This window comes from Pyxicephalus adspersus, chromosome 1 (genome assembly GCF_032062135.1).
Source record: "Pyxicephalus adspersus chromosome 1, UCB_Pads_2.0, whole genome shotgun sequence".
Lineage (NCBI taxonomy): Eukaryota > Metazoa > Chordata > Amphibia > Anura > Pyxicephalidae > Pyxicephalus > Pyxicephalus adspersus.
In genome coordinates this window covers 8,267,639-8,281,708 of record NC_092858.1, presented here as the reverse complement: position 1 = coordinate 8,281,708, position 14,070 = coordinate 8,267,639, and the positions used below count along the sequence as shown (strand labels likewise).

Genomic DNA, 14,070 nt, shown 5'->3' with positions numbered 1-14,070 from the left:
CGTTCAATAAACAAATTCATTGTGTCTGCTGGCTGAAAAAAATGTATTTGTTCAGTATTAAGGAACATTGCGTTTTACATTGAAATTCATAAATACACATCAAGTATGCAATGCCAATTCAAACGGGTACACACACGTCATATTTCTATAAGTAGACCATGACAGGTTGGCATGCACCATGATGCACATATATCTTGAGATTTTGATGTATGTCTATTGATTTCAGAGTAAAAGGCATCGGGTCAATAAGGCAAAGGTGCAAATCCAGCCTAAAGATTAATATAATCCTGGGAATGAAGCGCGGCATTTACCTGGCCATTACAGGGATAAGAAGATTTCTAATGGAAATCCAATGGGGCTTGGTGAATGCAGCAAGTTAGGCCGGAGAGCTGGGCAGTAGATGGATATAAGACGTGCTTTCATAAAGCAAACCTGTGCTGTGTTTATATGAGGCCGATCTGACCATAAGGTGAAGCAAGAATTGGAGCATGCCAAGCAATCCCAAGTTGCACTTACATAATGAAAGGTCTGCTTCTCTGCCTTTTCCTGCCATCTTTTATTGTGATGTACAATATGGTGCCTCATAGGTTAACATTTTACTTTTTGCAGCAAAACATTCAATTCTTGGTCAAGGTGCTTGCAGGTTCTTTGGTTTCCTGCAACATCCCGAAAACATTCAATTAGCTTAATTGGCTTCCCACCAATTTGACCTCAGACTGTACTAATGACATATGACTATGGTAGGGACATTAGATTGTGAGCTCCTTTGAGGGACAGCTAGTGATATATCTATAGACTTTGTACATCGCTGCGTAATATGTCAGTGCTATATAAATACTGTGTAATAGTAATAATAATTCTTCCGAGCCCTGTAATGTCACTTCTGTGGGCTGTCAAAAGTTGTTTAGTTTCACAGCGAATCCTTATTCCATTAGTTGGTGATTGACAAGTCTTTAATGACATGGACTCGGTAAGATGTGCTGTAATACCTCCATGCTATATAAATACATAATGATAACATCTGTTGTTAACTAGATACTGCTTGGATGTTATGACTGCTCTCCTGTAATCCACCAATCTCAGATTTCCATTGCAGACATTTGAAGTGTATGTAAAGCCAAGGCTTTTAATTTGGTTTTGAAGAATAGGAACCCCTATCCCTATTGGAGAGATTCATTTGTTTATTATTACTGATGAGACTAAATGAAGGGAAGGGAATTCCAAATTTCCCACTGAGGGGGAAAATGTTGACAACACACAAAATAAACTGGATTTTATTCCGTCTTAAAGCAGAATTATCATTAAATTTAAAAAAAACGCTTTTTTCTAATTGTAAAGCCATCAATCCCTCTGCAGGGGTCCCGTGTCGTCCCCTCCTTCTTCCTTATTCCAGTGCAGACTGCACATTGGGCACCGCCATCTTTTTTCTTTTCATACGGGTTCTTCTTTGGGTCATATGTCACCCGATCTGGCACTGCGCAGGCACACGATCTGGTGACGCACCTTCCAGAATGCGTGAGGTCAGCAGTTTTTTTTCATTCCCTATCCCCCTGGAATACGTTATGTATGTATCCCATGGCCTCCCATTCAGTCTTTACCATCGCGGCATTAAAAAATTAATTGGAGTTGACTCCCCTTCAAAATAAATAGTTAAAAATTTGTTTTTTTGGCTTATATAAAAGAGTTATCCACTCTTTCATATAAAGTAAAAAATTAGATAATAGGTCTGCTTAAAAAAGAAAATGTGGCTATACATTCTCTCCTAAACCTTCTTGTTCTGTAGCTCACTTCTTGCTTTGCTGTGTTTGCACAGAGGGCTGAGATTTCCTTGGAACCATGATCTGTGTGGATAGTGATACATACTGGGAGAGCCTGGTAATAATGCTTTGGTTACAGTCTCCAGAGCTTTAATTCTATTTCTTTTCTTCTTTGTCATGATTCTGAAGATGAAGCCAAGTGTTTATCCCTGGCACTGCCCTACGTGGACTTGCCCTAAGGAGTAAACATTCCCAAAGCTTTAATTTGAGCCGAACTGTTCACCTTCCTACCGCGACGTCTTGTATGCAATACATGCCATTATTCCGCCTATTGTTATGTTTCTGGTTCATTGACACTGGCCTCTGTCTCTTCCCTCTTTGTAAATATTACACATTCTTTTGTATTCGTGATGTCCAAACTGCAACCTGTGAGGTGAATGTAGCCCTTATTATTATTATTATTATTATTATTATTAATAAACAGGATTTATAAAGCACCAACATATTACACAGCGCTGAACTAATGCTTTGATCAGGATCTCTGAGAACTATTCTTCGGATGGATACCAATAATGGGCGCTATTGTTCTCACTGGGACCAATGATGTGATATATGTCTTGCTGGTGTCAATGATGGGGCACAAGTTCTCTTTCTGACACCAAGATGGGACATAGTTCCTTTGCTGGCACCAACGATGGGGCACAAACCCTCTTTCTGACACCAATGATGCTTGGGCAAAATTCCCTATGCTGGCCTAAACAATGGGGCACCGATCTTCTTGCTGGCATGAGGGATGCGGCAGCGATCTTCTTGCTGGCGTGAGGGATGCGGCACCGATGATCTTTCTGGCGTGAGGGATGGGGCACCCATCTTCTTTCTGGCGTGAGGGATGGGGCACCCATCTTCTTTCTGGCGTGAGGGATGGGGCACCCATCCTGGCGTGAGGGATGGGGCACCCATCTTCTTTCTGGCGTGAGGGATGGGGCACCCATCTTCTTTCTGGCGTGAGGGATGGGGCACCCATCTTCTTGCTGGCGTGAGGGTTGGGGCACCCATCTTCTTGCTGGCGTGTGGGATAGGGCACTGATCTTTCAGGCTGCCTCCAATGACTGGGCATGATTTGCCCTACTGGCACCAACAATGGGGCACAAAGCCCACCATCGATGGCAGTTGACCACAGCTAGTAGATTGTTTTTCACGCCACTGTACAGGCACTGATGGATGCTGGCACAATGCTTCTCTGCTTTAGGTACTATCTAGTGACTCATGGGTTAAAAAAGATTAGGGGGGCTTCCAGTTGGACAGCCCTTCTCTACAAAACATTTTTCCAGTTTTTCCCAACCAGGCTTGCTAGGGGTTCCTTGAGCAATGAGCAATTTGCATCTCTCAGGTCAGTTACCACTCACACCAATGATCTTTTTGGCTATCTGTAAGGGGGGCATTTCTTCCAATGGTCAACAATGTAAGAGTCATTTTTAATAATTTATAGCAGGGGTTCCTTGAAGACCTGAAACATTGTTCATAGTGTTCCCCCATGTTTGGAAGAAACATTGGCTTTTCATTCTGTAGTCTAACATAGAACCTTGGAGGTCTCTTTGAGATAACATACGAAGTGTGCAGAGGACACAGGACAGCTCTGAACCTTTAACACAGTCAACAAGTATTGTTTGTACTTATCAGATATAGCAAAACACTTCTAAAAGTATATTAAACAGACCAAAAATAAGCACATAAGAGAAGTTTAGGGTTGGTGATTGCATTCATCTTCATATGTGGAATGTAGGTCAGCCCTTTATCTGTGTACACACAATAGAGAAATGTTGCTATAGATTACCGGACTCCGGAAGAGTCTTGTGACAATCACAGTGGAAGTTGAAGCTCGTATTTTTAGTTGTCAATTAATCATTTTCTGTTTCCTGTCATATGTAGACCAGCACATGGAAGCTTTAACAGCTTTTGTATTGCTGGAAAAAAATACATAACCTTACTATGTGAAAATGCTAAATATTACAAGAGACTGTGGCTTACCATGACCCATTTCCTTTAAAGAGACTTCCAGCTGTAAACATCAAGTTATGTTCTGACTTAGGTCTTCAAATTACTGAAAACTTTTTTTTCCTGCATCCTGTAATTTCTCACTTGTGAAGCTATATTCATGTACAAGTCGAAAACAAAACATCTCTGTGGGGTTTTCTCGTTGAGCTTTCTGGTACATGGCCATGAAATATTCAGCAGTATAAAGATTCTGAGGCAATCTCGTAACAATCTAATCACATGAAAAGTCAAACTAATTGCTGATCAAATATTCAAGACTTAATGTATGGGTATATTTTATCTCTAGGGTAAAGAAATGTGGAGCTGTTGCTTCTATGAGCTAGAGAGGAGTAAGCTGATAAGGCTTGGATCAATGACTCCTTCGAGATTTATACTGACTCTGTCCATGCCATGGCCAAATTGGAGGAGAGCCAACATGCAACTGGAATTATATTTCCCAGATGGCTTGAAAAAGACTAGGAGTACCTAGGTCAGCTTCGACGTGGCCTGCTCAACCTCATGAACTCCAGGCCTTCAGTTCTATCAAAGAAGTTTTTGGAATGCTAAAACATTTTTTATTGTGGGATGGGTCTTAAAAAACTAAAGTTGTCCTTGGAATTTGGAGAACTCTGGTCCCCCAAAGTAAAAAAAAGTCTGTTACCCTAATTCTGAGTGGTTGGATGGCGTTATGGTCCCCAGGAGCACAAACCTGGTTTAAGCCATCAATGAAGCCTTCACCCCAACGTCTGCTAGCTAACATTTAGTAACTTTTTTTTTTTTTTTTTAAACCATCCTTGAATGGAATAATGTATTCTGCAGTACAAAGCATTTAGCACCTGTACATCTTAGCACAGTGATTATTACGTTTTTACTTCACATTCTGGCACCAAATGTCAATGTTTTGCTACATTCCCAGGAGAACACTGTGAACTATTAGCGTGTCTGTAAATGAATGGCGCACTCGGAGTACATTAATGGAAGTGGTTGATGCTGGGCGGCTGAAATCAAATTGGTGGTTTCTCATAGAGAGATGCAATTTGAGGCCTGGCTGTGGTCGAAGGATGGGAAACCTTTAATGATTTAATGGTGAGATCATCAATATCCTTAATAATGGACTGTGGGAGGTGTTTTATGGGATGCACTGCAGTGTGCTGGAACATAGGCTTCAGAGAAGGAAGTCTTCTCAAGGAGATGGTCAGTGCAATGCCCAGCCCTATCTAACTTTATTCCCTGCCTCTGTGAATGCATGGTCTCTCTTCACATGCTTCTCTGAGTGCCTTGCCCGTCTCCACCTGTCTTGTGAGCGCCCCGTCCATCCCAAATTTCTCTGAAAATGCCCTGCCCTCCCACATCTAAACCCCCAAAACAAAGATATGATATACTGCAGTCCTTGGCTTTCCATTTCACCCTTATTTTTTATCAATTTTTACCCTTTATTATCTCCTGGTATGCTGTAGAGAAGGTTTAAAATACAGAATAGAAAAAAAAACCCCATGCAGTCGAGTTGGATGGATGTGTGAACTTCTGTTCATGTTTTAATTGCTCTCAGTTCCTTTTTGCACCAGAGATAACTGCTTCCCCTCCCCATTTTTTTAGGGGGCACAGGATTTATGGCAACCCCTCGGTACACAAACACAGAAACTTGTATTTACATTTTGAATATGGTATTGGATGTACTATTAGCATATGAATTAGTTTACCTTCAAGGCTCCATGTGCAATGCTTCAGGGGTGTCATTCATTATTAATGGCTTCTAAAAGCGCTGTATAGAATCTACCCACCCACAATGCAAAATGTTACAACTTTTCGCCTTAAAAGGCTGTTGTTACATTTATTTTTCTTACCCCGGCACTATTTTTGGACAAAACACCACACAAATGTGACCTGGCACCATTGAAAACTATGAAGAAAGCTAAAAGCTCAATTCCTGGAACCAACTTTTTCAGCTCAAGTTCCGTTCTATTTATTAGTTTCCAATCTAACTATCTGGTTTGGTATTTCTCAACCTTTTTTTACATGAGTAAACCCTTGAAATAACTTTCAGATCTACAGGAAACACCTTCTATATCCACAGATCACAGTACATTAGTGTGGTGGTCAGTGGGAAGAATGTCTCCTACATTGCTGGCCATTGGTAAAAATGTCACCCTTACAGATAACTAAAAAGATCATTGGTGTCAGATACATTGACCTGGGAGGTGCACATTGCTCATTGCCCCAGGAACCCATGGGTTCCGCAGAATCCTGCATTTAGTATCGCAAGACCATCATTTTTTACCTATGGTGATCTCATTTAATCCCATTGATATTAGTTTTCTGTATCCAAAAATCTTTCCAATAACTAGAATTTACTGCACTAACCGGGATAGGTATTTTTATTTTTACAAAATTGATGGTTATTTTTTACCCCAATTAAATGTTAAGGGAATGCTGAAAATAAACCACCATAGGCTGACGATAAAGCTTTGTGAATTGATCATATTGTGACTTTTCTTGGCCGGTTGTTGGGAATGGCTCTCATGAGAAGCTGAAGCTCTTGGATGTGGGATTGAGAATTGTAGAGAACTTTCCATTGTCTACAGGTTTCAGGATGACTAATTATCTTGCTTTCTCTGGGGATACATCCCCGTTGTGAGTTTTATATTATTACATTTCTTTCCAAATCTAGAATGAGCTGCGCAAGTCATTGAAGATGAATATATGTCGTTGGGTGTACTGAAAACTATGGCGAAAACATAGCACTAGGGTCTTGCATTTTTTGTTGCATTCCTTTTTCCACTTCATTCCATTTTTTTGTAATTCTTTTGATGTAGTATATGGTCTATATGGTTTATTATATGCTTAATACCCTACCTTAAAGCAAATAGATTTGTGTCTCGTAGAGGCTGCCTTCTTATGATGTATTTGTTTGTGGATGGTTAGATAAGCTATGTTTTCTGTCACTATCTTCTAGTAAAGAGTTGGAAGATGCACTTTCTACGGGTTCACCAGCCTGTATTGAATGGTGGATTAGAGGATGTGCACCTATGAGCTCACCTACCACAAGCGAATGGATATGGGCTGTAGTTTTTGTGATATCTCCAACTCAAGTGTGTTGATAGAAGCTACATTTCCTGTGAGGTTGCTGGCTACTAATAAATATATATAGAGGCCACTGGCCTCCAATGGCTAGATAGATGCCCCAGTCTCCAAAGGTTCAGCACCCAGCTGTGAAGCAACGGGTAAATGGATGAGTGCTGCACTCATTTATGATGGCGTCCACTTCTAGTAAATCTATAGGAGTTGTACTTTTTGTAAGATCACAAGAATAGGAGCTTTACTTTGTGTTGGGTTACCATCCTTTACCAAATGAATGAAGGAAGGAAGGCTGCATTTTTAGAGTTGCAATTATCCATCAATTAGTGAATAAGCTATGTTTCCTGTGAGAGCACCAACTTTTGGTTAATGGTTTCAGGATGCGCTTTGTATAAGTGCAGCCTCTACTGAATAGACAAAGGTTTCACCCTCTGAAATGGAGAGAGGTTATACGCTCTGGAAGTCTCCAGCTTCTAGTGAATAAATCGGCAGCTGTCAACTTTAAGTGAATTGATAGAGGCCCCATGCTCTATAGGGATAGTGGCTTCTACTGAACAGTTGTAGGCCAAACACCTCTGTGAGGTCTCACTCTCTATATTATCAACAGTTTTTAGTAAATGGGCAGGTACGTCTCTCTTTGTGAAGTCGCATGCCTGTATTGAATTGATAATGGCTACATACTCTTTAAGGTTAGTGGCTTATAGTGAACAGATAGAGGTCATACTATGTGTGAGGTCATTGGCATCTAGTGGATTGATATTTGAGGTCGCCAGCTTCCAGTTAATGGACAAGAGCTGCTTTTGAAATAGTTTCACTCGTTTGTCTGTACAGGTTTTGTGTAATTGACTGTAGTTTTGTTGTTGTTGTTGTGGGTTGTTTTTCCTGTGAACAGGAATTCCAGCAATGTGCTTTAACATGATAATTCGGTGTAGTCATTTCATTCTGAGAAAATCCTTGTTAAGGCAAAGGATCATTTTAATGTCTAAAAGGGCTTATTGAGGAATCAAGCCAACACCCAGTGTAAACAGCTTCAGGCTGTTTTCTATCATTTTAAACTATGTTCCTAAATAAAAACGCTGCTACTGGGTGAAAAAAAAGTTCTATAACAAATACTATTGCTAAATCAACCATTTAGACATTTTGTTGACCAATACCATGCCAAATTAGCTTGCAGATGCTGCAATTTTTCCAAACTTGCCAAAAAAATGCAAATGCCACTTCTTTTTATCCATGGTAACTGTAGGATTTTTTTTCCTTATATGTTCACCTGGTGTTTCTGACCGCAACATGCCAGTCCTAGGGTGACAGGGAGTGTTGAGGACTACAAGATGGCTCCCTATCTTCTGCATGTGTTCTGCAGGCACAGAAAGGTATTCGCTTATCAGATTACTGGCAGGATCATAGTTTATTGTCAGGGTTTACAGATATTTATAATTTGTATAGTTCACCTATAAGGTTTTCTCCTTAATGAAGCAAAAGGTTCACTTTACAGATAAACTAAGCATGAACATTTTGATGTTGCCTTAATCATAAGTTAAGTATTTTCAGAATGACCCCCAGGCATATGGTTGGCCTTACCACCAAGAAAGGATTTCTTTGGACCTCCATCTTTCACTCCAGATCCTGATGGGTTCTGTGTATCCTCAAGGCCGTGACTCACTGACTGTACAATTTCAATGTCATGTCACTATAAACATCCAGCAGCCGATATGAGCTATTATGTATCATATTTTGGGTCCCCGTTGCTGCATGAGTTTTATTGCAGATAAAAGTTACAAATCTCCAGCAGTTTGTCTGCAGTTTATAAACAAAAAGAAATGAATATTCTGTAATCTTTATAAAGCACTTGTAAATGGGGGGTGACTGCGAGTTCAGAGGATGTCTGGGAATAATTTGTTTATAGAGCAGCTCTTAGTTGGCAAGATGTCCTCTCTAATATCTTACAAGGTCATGTAAAGGACAGGTATGGAGCTTGTGGCCTCCAGATCTACATAGTTTTGGGTATAATCTTAAAAAAAAAAAATGAGTGCTTTGCTCATGGAAAGATCCCTTCAAAGCCTTTGGTGTAAGAGTAAGAAATTATAATAAATTGGTTATTCTTCAATAATGAACTGGGACTATATGGACCCCTCCAAATCATTGAAATGAGGTGTTTCCAGTAAAGGATGCTGGTAATACGACAGCATGCAAAAGTATTTTAGATAACTGCACCTCCAACCTTGTTTGGTGAGGGCACTTTTTATTTTCCATCATAACTGTGCACCTTTGTACAAAGCCAGATCCATGGAGATATAATTTGATGAGTTTGCTGGGAGAAACTTAAATATCCTGCACAGAACCCTGACCTCAACCCTACCGAACACCTTTAAGATGAATTAAAATGTTGAATTACAAAACGGATCTTCTCATCCAACCTCAGCACCTGACCTCACAACTGTCTGTTAGGCTGAATAGACACAAAATCCTACACATGCAAATTTCGTGAAGAGCCCTTAAAACTAATAGATGCAGTTAAAGTCTTCAAGAAGGCACCAACTCCATGATAAAGACAATTCAACTTCTACTGTAGGGTGTTCCTAATGCAAGGGTAGTTTTTTTGTTATTTAGGGAATTCAGTTTTAATTTTTTAAAAATGTGATTGTGTGGCAGCTGTTATAACTCATTGTTAGATGGATATTTGATTGGTTTTTGGTTGGATTGGATATTTCAGGTCGTTGCTCCTGTCATTTGAAGATAGACAATTCTTAAACTGTAGGCTTGGGTGGGCTCCAGAGGAACAGTTGGCCTTTGGTTCAGAGGATCCCTACTCTGAAAGTCCTCTCAATAGATGAAGAATCTCCATATTGGAAAAAGAATAGGCAGACCGTCTACAAAAAGACTACAATTACCCGTATAGAGACTTTCTTACCAACTGGAAGATCTCCATGTGGGTAAAGGATAGGGAGAGAGTCTTATCACAAATTACCAAAAAGACCACAATGTGAAAACGGTGGCTGCTGGTGTTGGTGTTCTCTTCAAGATAAGTCCTAGGACTTGATTCTTGCTAGAGTTAATTGAATCAACAATATCATGTCCTTAGGCCTTTTTAAACACAGGATCCATATTTGAAAGAGCAAAGTGTTCAACAATGTTTTCAAATGCTTTTAACAAGCGGCTTTGTTGAAGCCTTTAAGGTGCCATTCAGCTTCAGTTTGCTGTGGTTGACTATTGATCTATATAGGGGTGCTGGTTATCACTTTAAAGATTTGAGACCGGCAGATAAGAGGAAGTGGCAAATGTTCATGAAAGATTATTGTTTTTTGGAAAGGTGGAGTGGCTGGGTTGGACAAGGAAGGCTCTGTAAATGATATTCAGCGCAACAGAATAAAAAAATCAGATCTACTGCGTTGGGCAGGATGGGTGGACAAATACAGAAATCTTTTGGTTGGTAAAAAAATATATATTATATATTCCATTTGCGTATCTTTGAGTTCATGCAGTGTACAAATCCACACACTTCTACTACCGGTATTACTTCTCAGGGTAATATTCAGTATATTGATCGTGCTGGGTGTAGTACAAGCTTGGGATCAATATTAGCTACAGGGCAGACGTGTGTGTAAAGTTTAATGTTTTCACCGGACCAATCAATGCCATGTGATATTTACTTTAATAAGCCCATTGCACAATACTCACCTTGCCTTTAAATTGTTATTAATTTGCTCACCCTTTCTATTAATGACATGGAAGATAAGGAACGTTAACCATTTTTGCTGGTGACATAAAACTATGCAAATGTAAAACACTAGCCGCATGTTACAGGAGAACATCAACAAAACTGCAGCTGAGGTTGTTATATTAAATGGCAAATAAATCTTGTTAAAAAATGAGCTGTGCAAATAGCCTCGACTATACAGTAAATATATGTACATGTGCTGTCGGCAAATCAATATTCCTCAAATCCAAATATGCATTTACTCTGGTATATCTAAAGTAGAGGTCATGTAATTAAACATTAACTTTTGGAACTTCAGGGGGCCCCTTTCACAGAACAATGTGATGTAAAACCTATAAAATGTCACATTGCCATAATAAGGAGCCTGACGAGGTTCCAAATATGGGATATCCACTATTAGTTACTTTAATGCCTGTCTAGAGATGGAGGGTGATATTGTAATGCCACATTACTATTGACCTACCACTGGCTGCTTCAATACCTGGCAGTTAAGGTCCAGGTTTGGTCTGACGTTTGAGGGTGATATTGTAATACCATTACTATGGGCCCACCCCTGGCTGCTTCCAAACTTAGCTGTTAAGGTCCAGGCTTGTTCTGAAGTTGAGGGGTAATATTGTAATACCACATTACTATGGGCCCACCACTGGTTGCTTCCAAGACATAGCTGTAAATGTCCAAATCTGGTCTGGAGTTGGAGGGTGATTTTGTAATATCACATTACTATGGGCCCACTGGCTGCTTCCGGACCTGACTGTTAAGGTCCAGGTCCAGTTTGGAGTTGGGGGAAGTGATTTTGTGACATTAAATTAGTATGGGCCCACCATTGGCTGCTTCTGCACCTGGGGCTGAAGGGTCCTGGTCCGGTCAGGAGTAGGAGGATGATATTGTAATATCACATCACTATGAGCTCACCATTGGCTGTTTCACACCTGCCTCCTAATGCCCTGTTCCAATCTGTAGTTGGTGGATGATATTGTAATACCACATTACTATGGGCCCTTGCTGCTTCTATTTTTGTCCAGATGACTATAGTCAATAGAGGACAAATTTCCCCTATTGTGCACACAGACAGCCATGAAAACTTTGTCCCCAGTGTCCAATTAGTGGCCATACACAACGTCCTTTGACACCTACTGTGCGACCCTTAAGGTCCCTGTGGGGGCGGTAGTCTCTGTTTTGGTGCCTAGCCAAGTTATGGAAGGACCAATATTCTTTAAAGTGGCTTCTAGGTACTTATTTTGGGACTGCAGACTTGCAATGACAGATGGCCAAAGGTAGCACAAGTCAACATGCAACAAAGACAGCACAAGTCATTCTTATATTGTAAGCCCAAAAGTGGAAATATTCATTTGTAAGTGGTTGTAATATCCTTGATGTACAACAGTCATTGTGATTTATCTCCATGAAGCATGTCCCTGGTCTCCAACAACTTTACCCCCTACCAAAAATGGCTAGTGATAACCTTTCCATGGTCACAGTACGCAGTCTCCCGTCTAAGAATTGGGTTACCTAATCTGCAGGTATAACTATTAGGAAATCTGTGCTTAAGTAACCTGTCATAAAAACAGTTTATCACATAAAGACATGTAAGACATATAAAAAAATATTGCACAATATTTTTACAAGCACCACTGAACATCGGTATTTGGAGGATTCCCCAATCGGGAAAGTTCTCAAGGAACTTGTTCTTGGCAGTTTGCATGTTTCCCAATAAATGACTGACTTGCACTCGCCTATGAGTCACCTACTGGTTTTACAGCTTTTACTGCTGTTTCTGGCAGGTGGGTAATACTGACTTTTGGTAAACTAGCCCGAACAATTACCCAGAGTCCTTTGCCCTGAACTTGAAAAACGGGTTTCCTAAGTCTGAATGAAAGTGATAGTTCTGTAGACCGTGAAAGCACAGCTGAGAGCTTCATCAACATCTGAGTTCTTGGAAATGATGACGATTTAAGGTAACTTCACCTCTTTTCTAAGATTTCGATGTGAATGTGTACAGAAAAGTAACAAAGTTTGATGTTACTGTAAGGCAATGTGCCAGTCCTCCGATCTAACGCTGCCATCTTCACCTATTGCAAGCCCCCACTTGGCTTCGGGAGAGTAGTTCCACCAGCACCACCCACCACCTGCTTTGTAGAGTAAATAATTGTTGTCAATCCAGGATCACCAGCTTTAATTTGTTAATATCTGAGCAACTCAGTTCAAGTTCTTGATTCTCTAACAATATCTGTTGCTTCAACGCACTTAAGTAATGACTCTTCTCTGTTGTGTCTAGGTGATAGTAATTCTGGTGAAGAATGTTTTCATCGGTGAAGCCCTTCGAGAACCAGCATTATTATACCTTGAAGAAAGAGTGCCAGAAGAAAAAAGTTCTCTTCGAGGACCCGCTATTTCCAGCAAACAATGATTCCCTGTTCTACAAGACGCAGCGGGTCCAAGGAGTGCAATGGAAGCGCCCCAAGGTAAGCCAAGACCAAGAAATCCACATGAGTTTTCATATGGCTAAGGAACCCTTGAAATAATTTTCAGGCCCAACTAAAAGCAATTTTTTATTGCAATTTATAAAAGCAATTTATTTGAGGGTACGGGTCAATGGGGGGAAAAGGGAGGCAGTGGAAAGATTACCCCTTTACAGTGGTGGCTAAAATGCAATATTATTAAAGTTATGTAGTTGGATCTTCCAAGTGGTATTGACCCCGGAGCTATGCAGGGTGAGGTTATATTATCTGGCAACTCATCCCCATTATTCTTTGTCTTCTTGTCCCCGTGACACCTGGAGAGGTTTAGGGGCATTAACACGGAACATGACCAAGGAACCTTGCCTCCACTTCAACCTCCCCCATCTATAAAACAGAAAAGAACTTGTTTCTAGAATTGTCATCCTAAAAGATCCCTTATGATCATTTTGATCAATGACCAACAGTGTTTGTACAAAGCTTTAGATATGATAACAACATCCTAATACTAATGCAACCAATTGAAGGTTCTTTTGCTTGGTTTACGGGTTCCATGCCAAACAAATTATGATCCATTTTCCTGGAAGGTCAGTACCTCAAAGAATTACCTAAATACCTCTTTAGGTCTATATGGTGCATTGCCAACATAGATATGGAGATTGGAAACTAGATCTGATCATTTTTCCTAATGCAGAGCCCCATAACCAAGATGGTATGATCCAGTGCAAAGGAGGTCCATAGCATTTGGTATATTCGGGTGCTATTAATTATAAATGGCAAAACAAGATGCTAAAGCATGCAACGTTCTCCGTATCTCCCTACCAGAAGAATAGGATATGGAATTCCTTTCTTCAGCACTGCGATCTCTGTTCACATAAAGAGTTTCTGGGTCATTTTCTATTTCAGAATTTGTTGGCAGTCTGAGCCGCAGTGACCCCGCTGTTTGGTTGTCTGAAAGCAGGACTTTGATTAAGCATGAAGGCTCCAGTGTTACTTAATGTCAGTGCTAAGTGCATGGAATAAGATTCCTCAT

The 14,070-nt window shown here is 40.3% G+C and overlaps 1 protein-coding gene across 5 annotated transcripts in view; it reads left to right on the top strand.

Annotated features, from left to right (window-relative positions):
- The window catches only part of CAPN5 (calpain 5), a 63,052-nt gene that overhangs the window by 15,853 nt on the left and 33,129 nt on the right, over positions 1 to 14,070 (top strand). For 3 of the 5 annotated variants that reach the window (XM_072401678.1, XM_072401669.1, XM_072401698.1), the window contains exon 2: positions 12,857 to 13,043. In XM_072401678.1, the coding sequence (XP_072257779.1) occupies positions 12,879 to 13,043 (165 nt within the window). In that variant the 5' untranslated portion in view covers positions 12,857 to 12,878. Of the gene's footprint in view, positions 1 to 8,215; positions 8,237 to 12,221; positions 12,537 to 12,856; positions 13,044 to 14,070 lie in introns of those variants that run through there. The other 2 variants (XM_072401708.1, XM_072401688.1) reach the window with 2 other exon arrangements.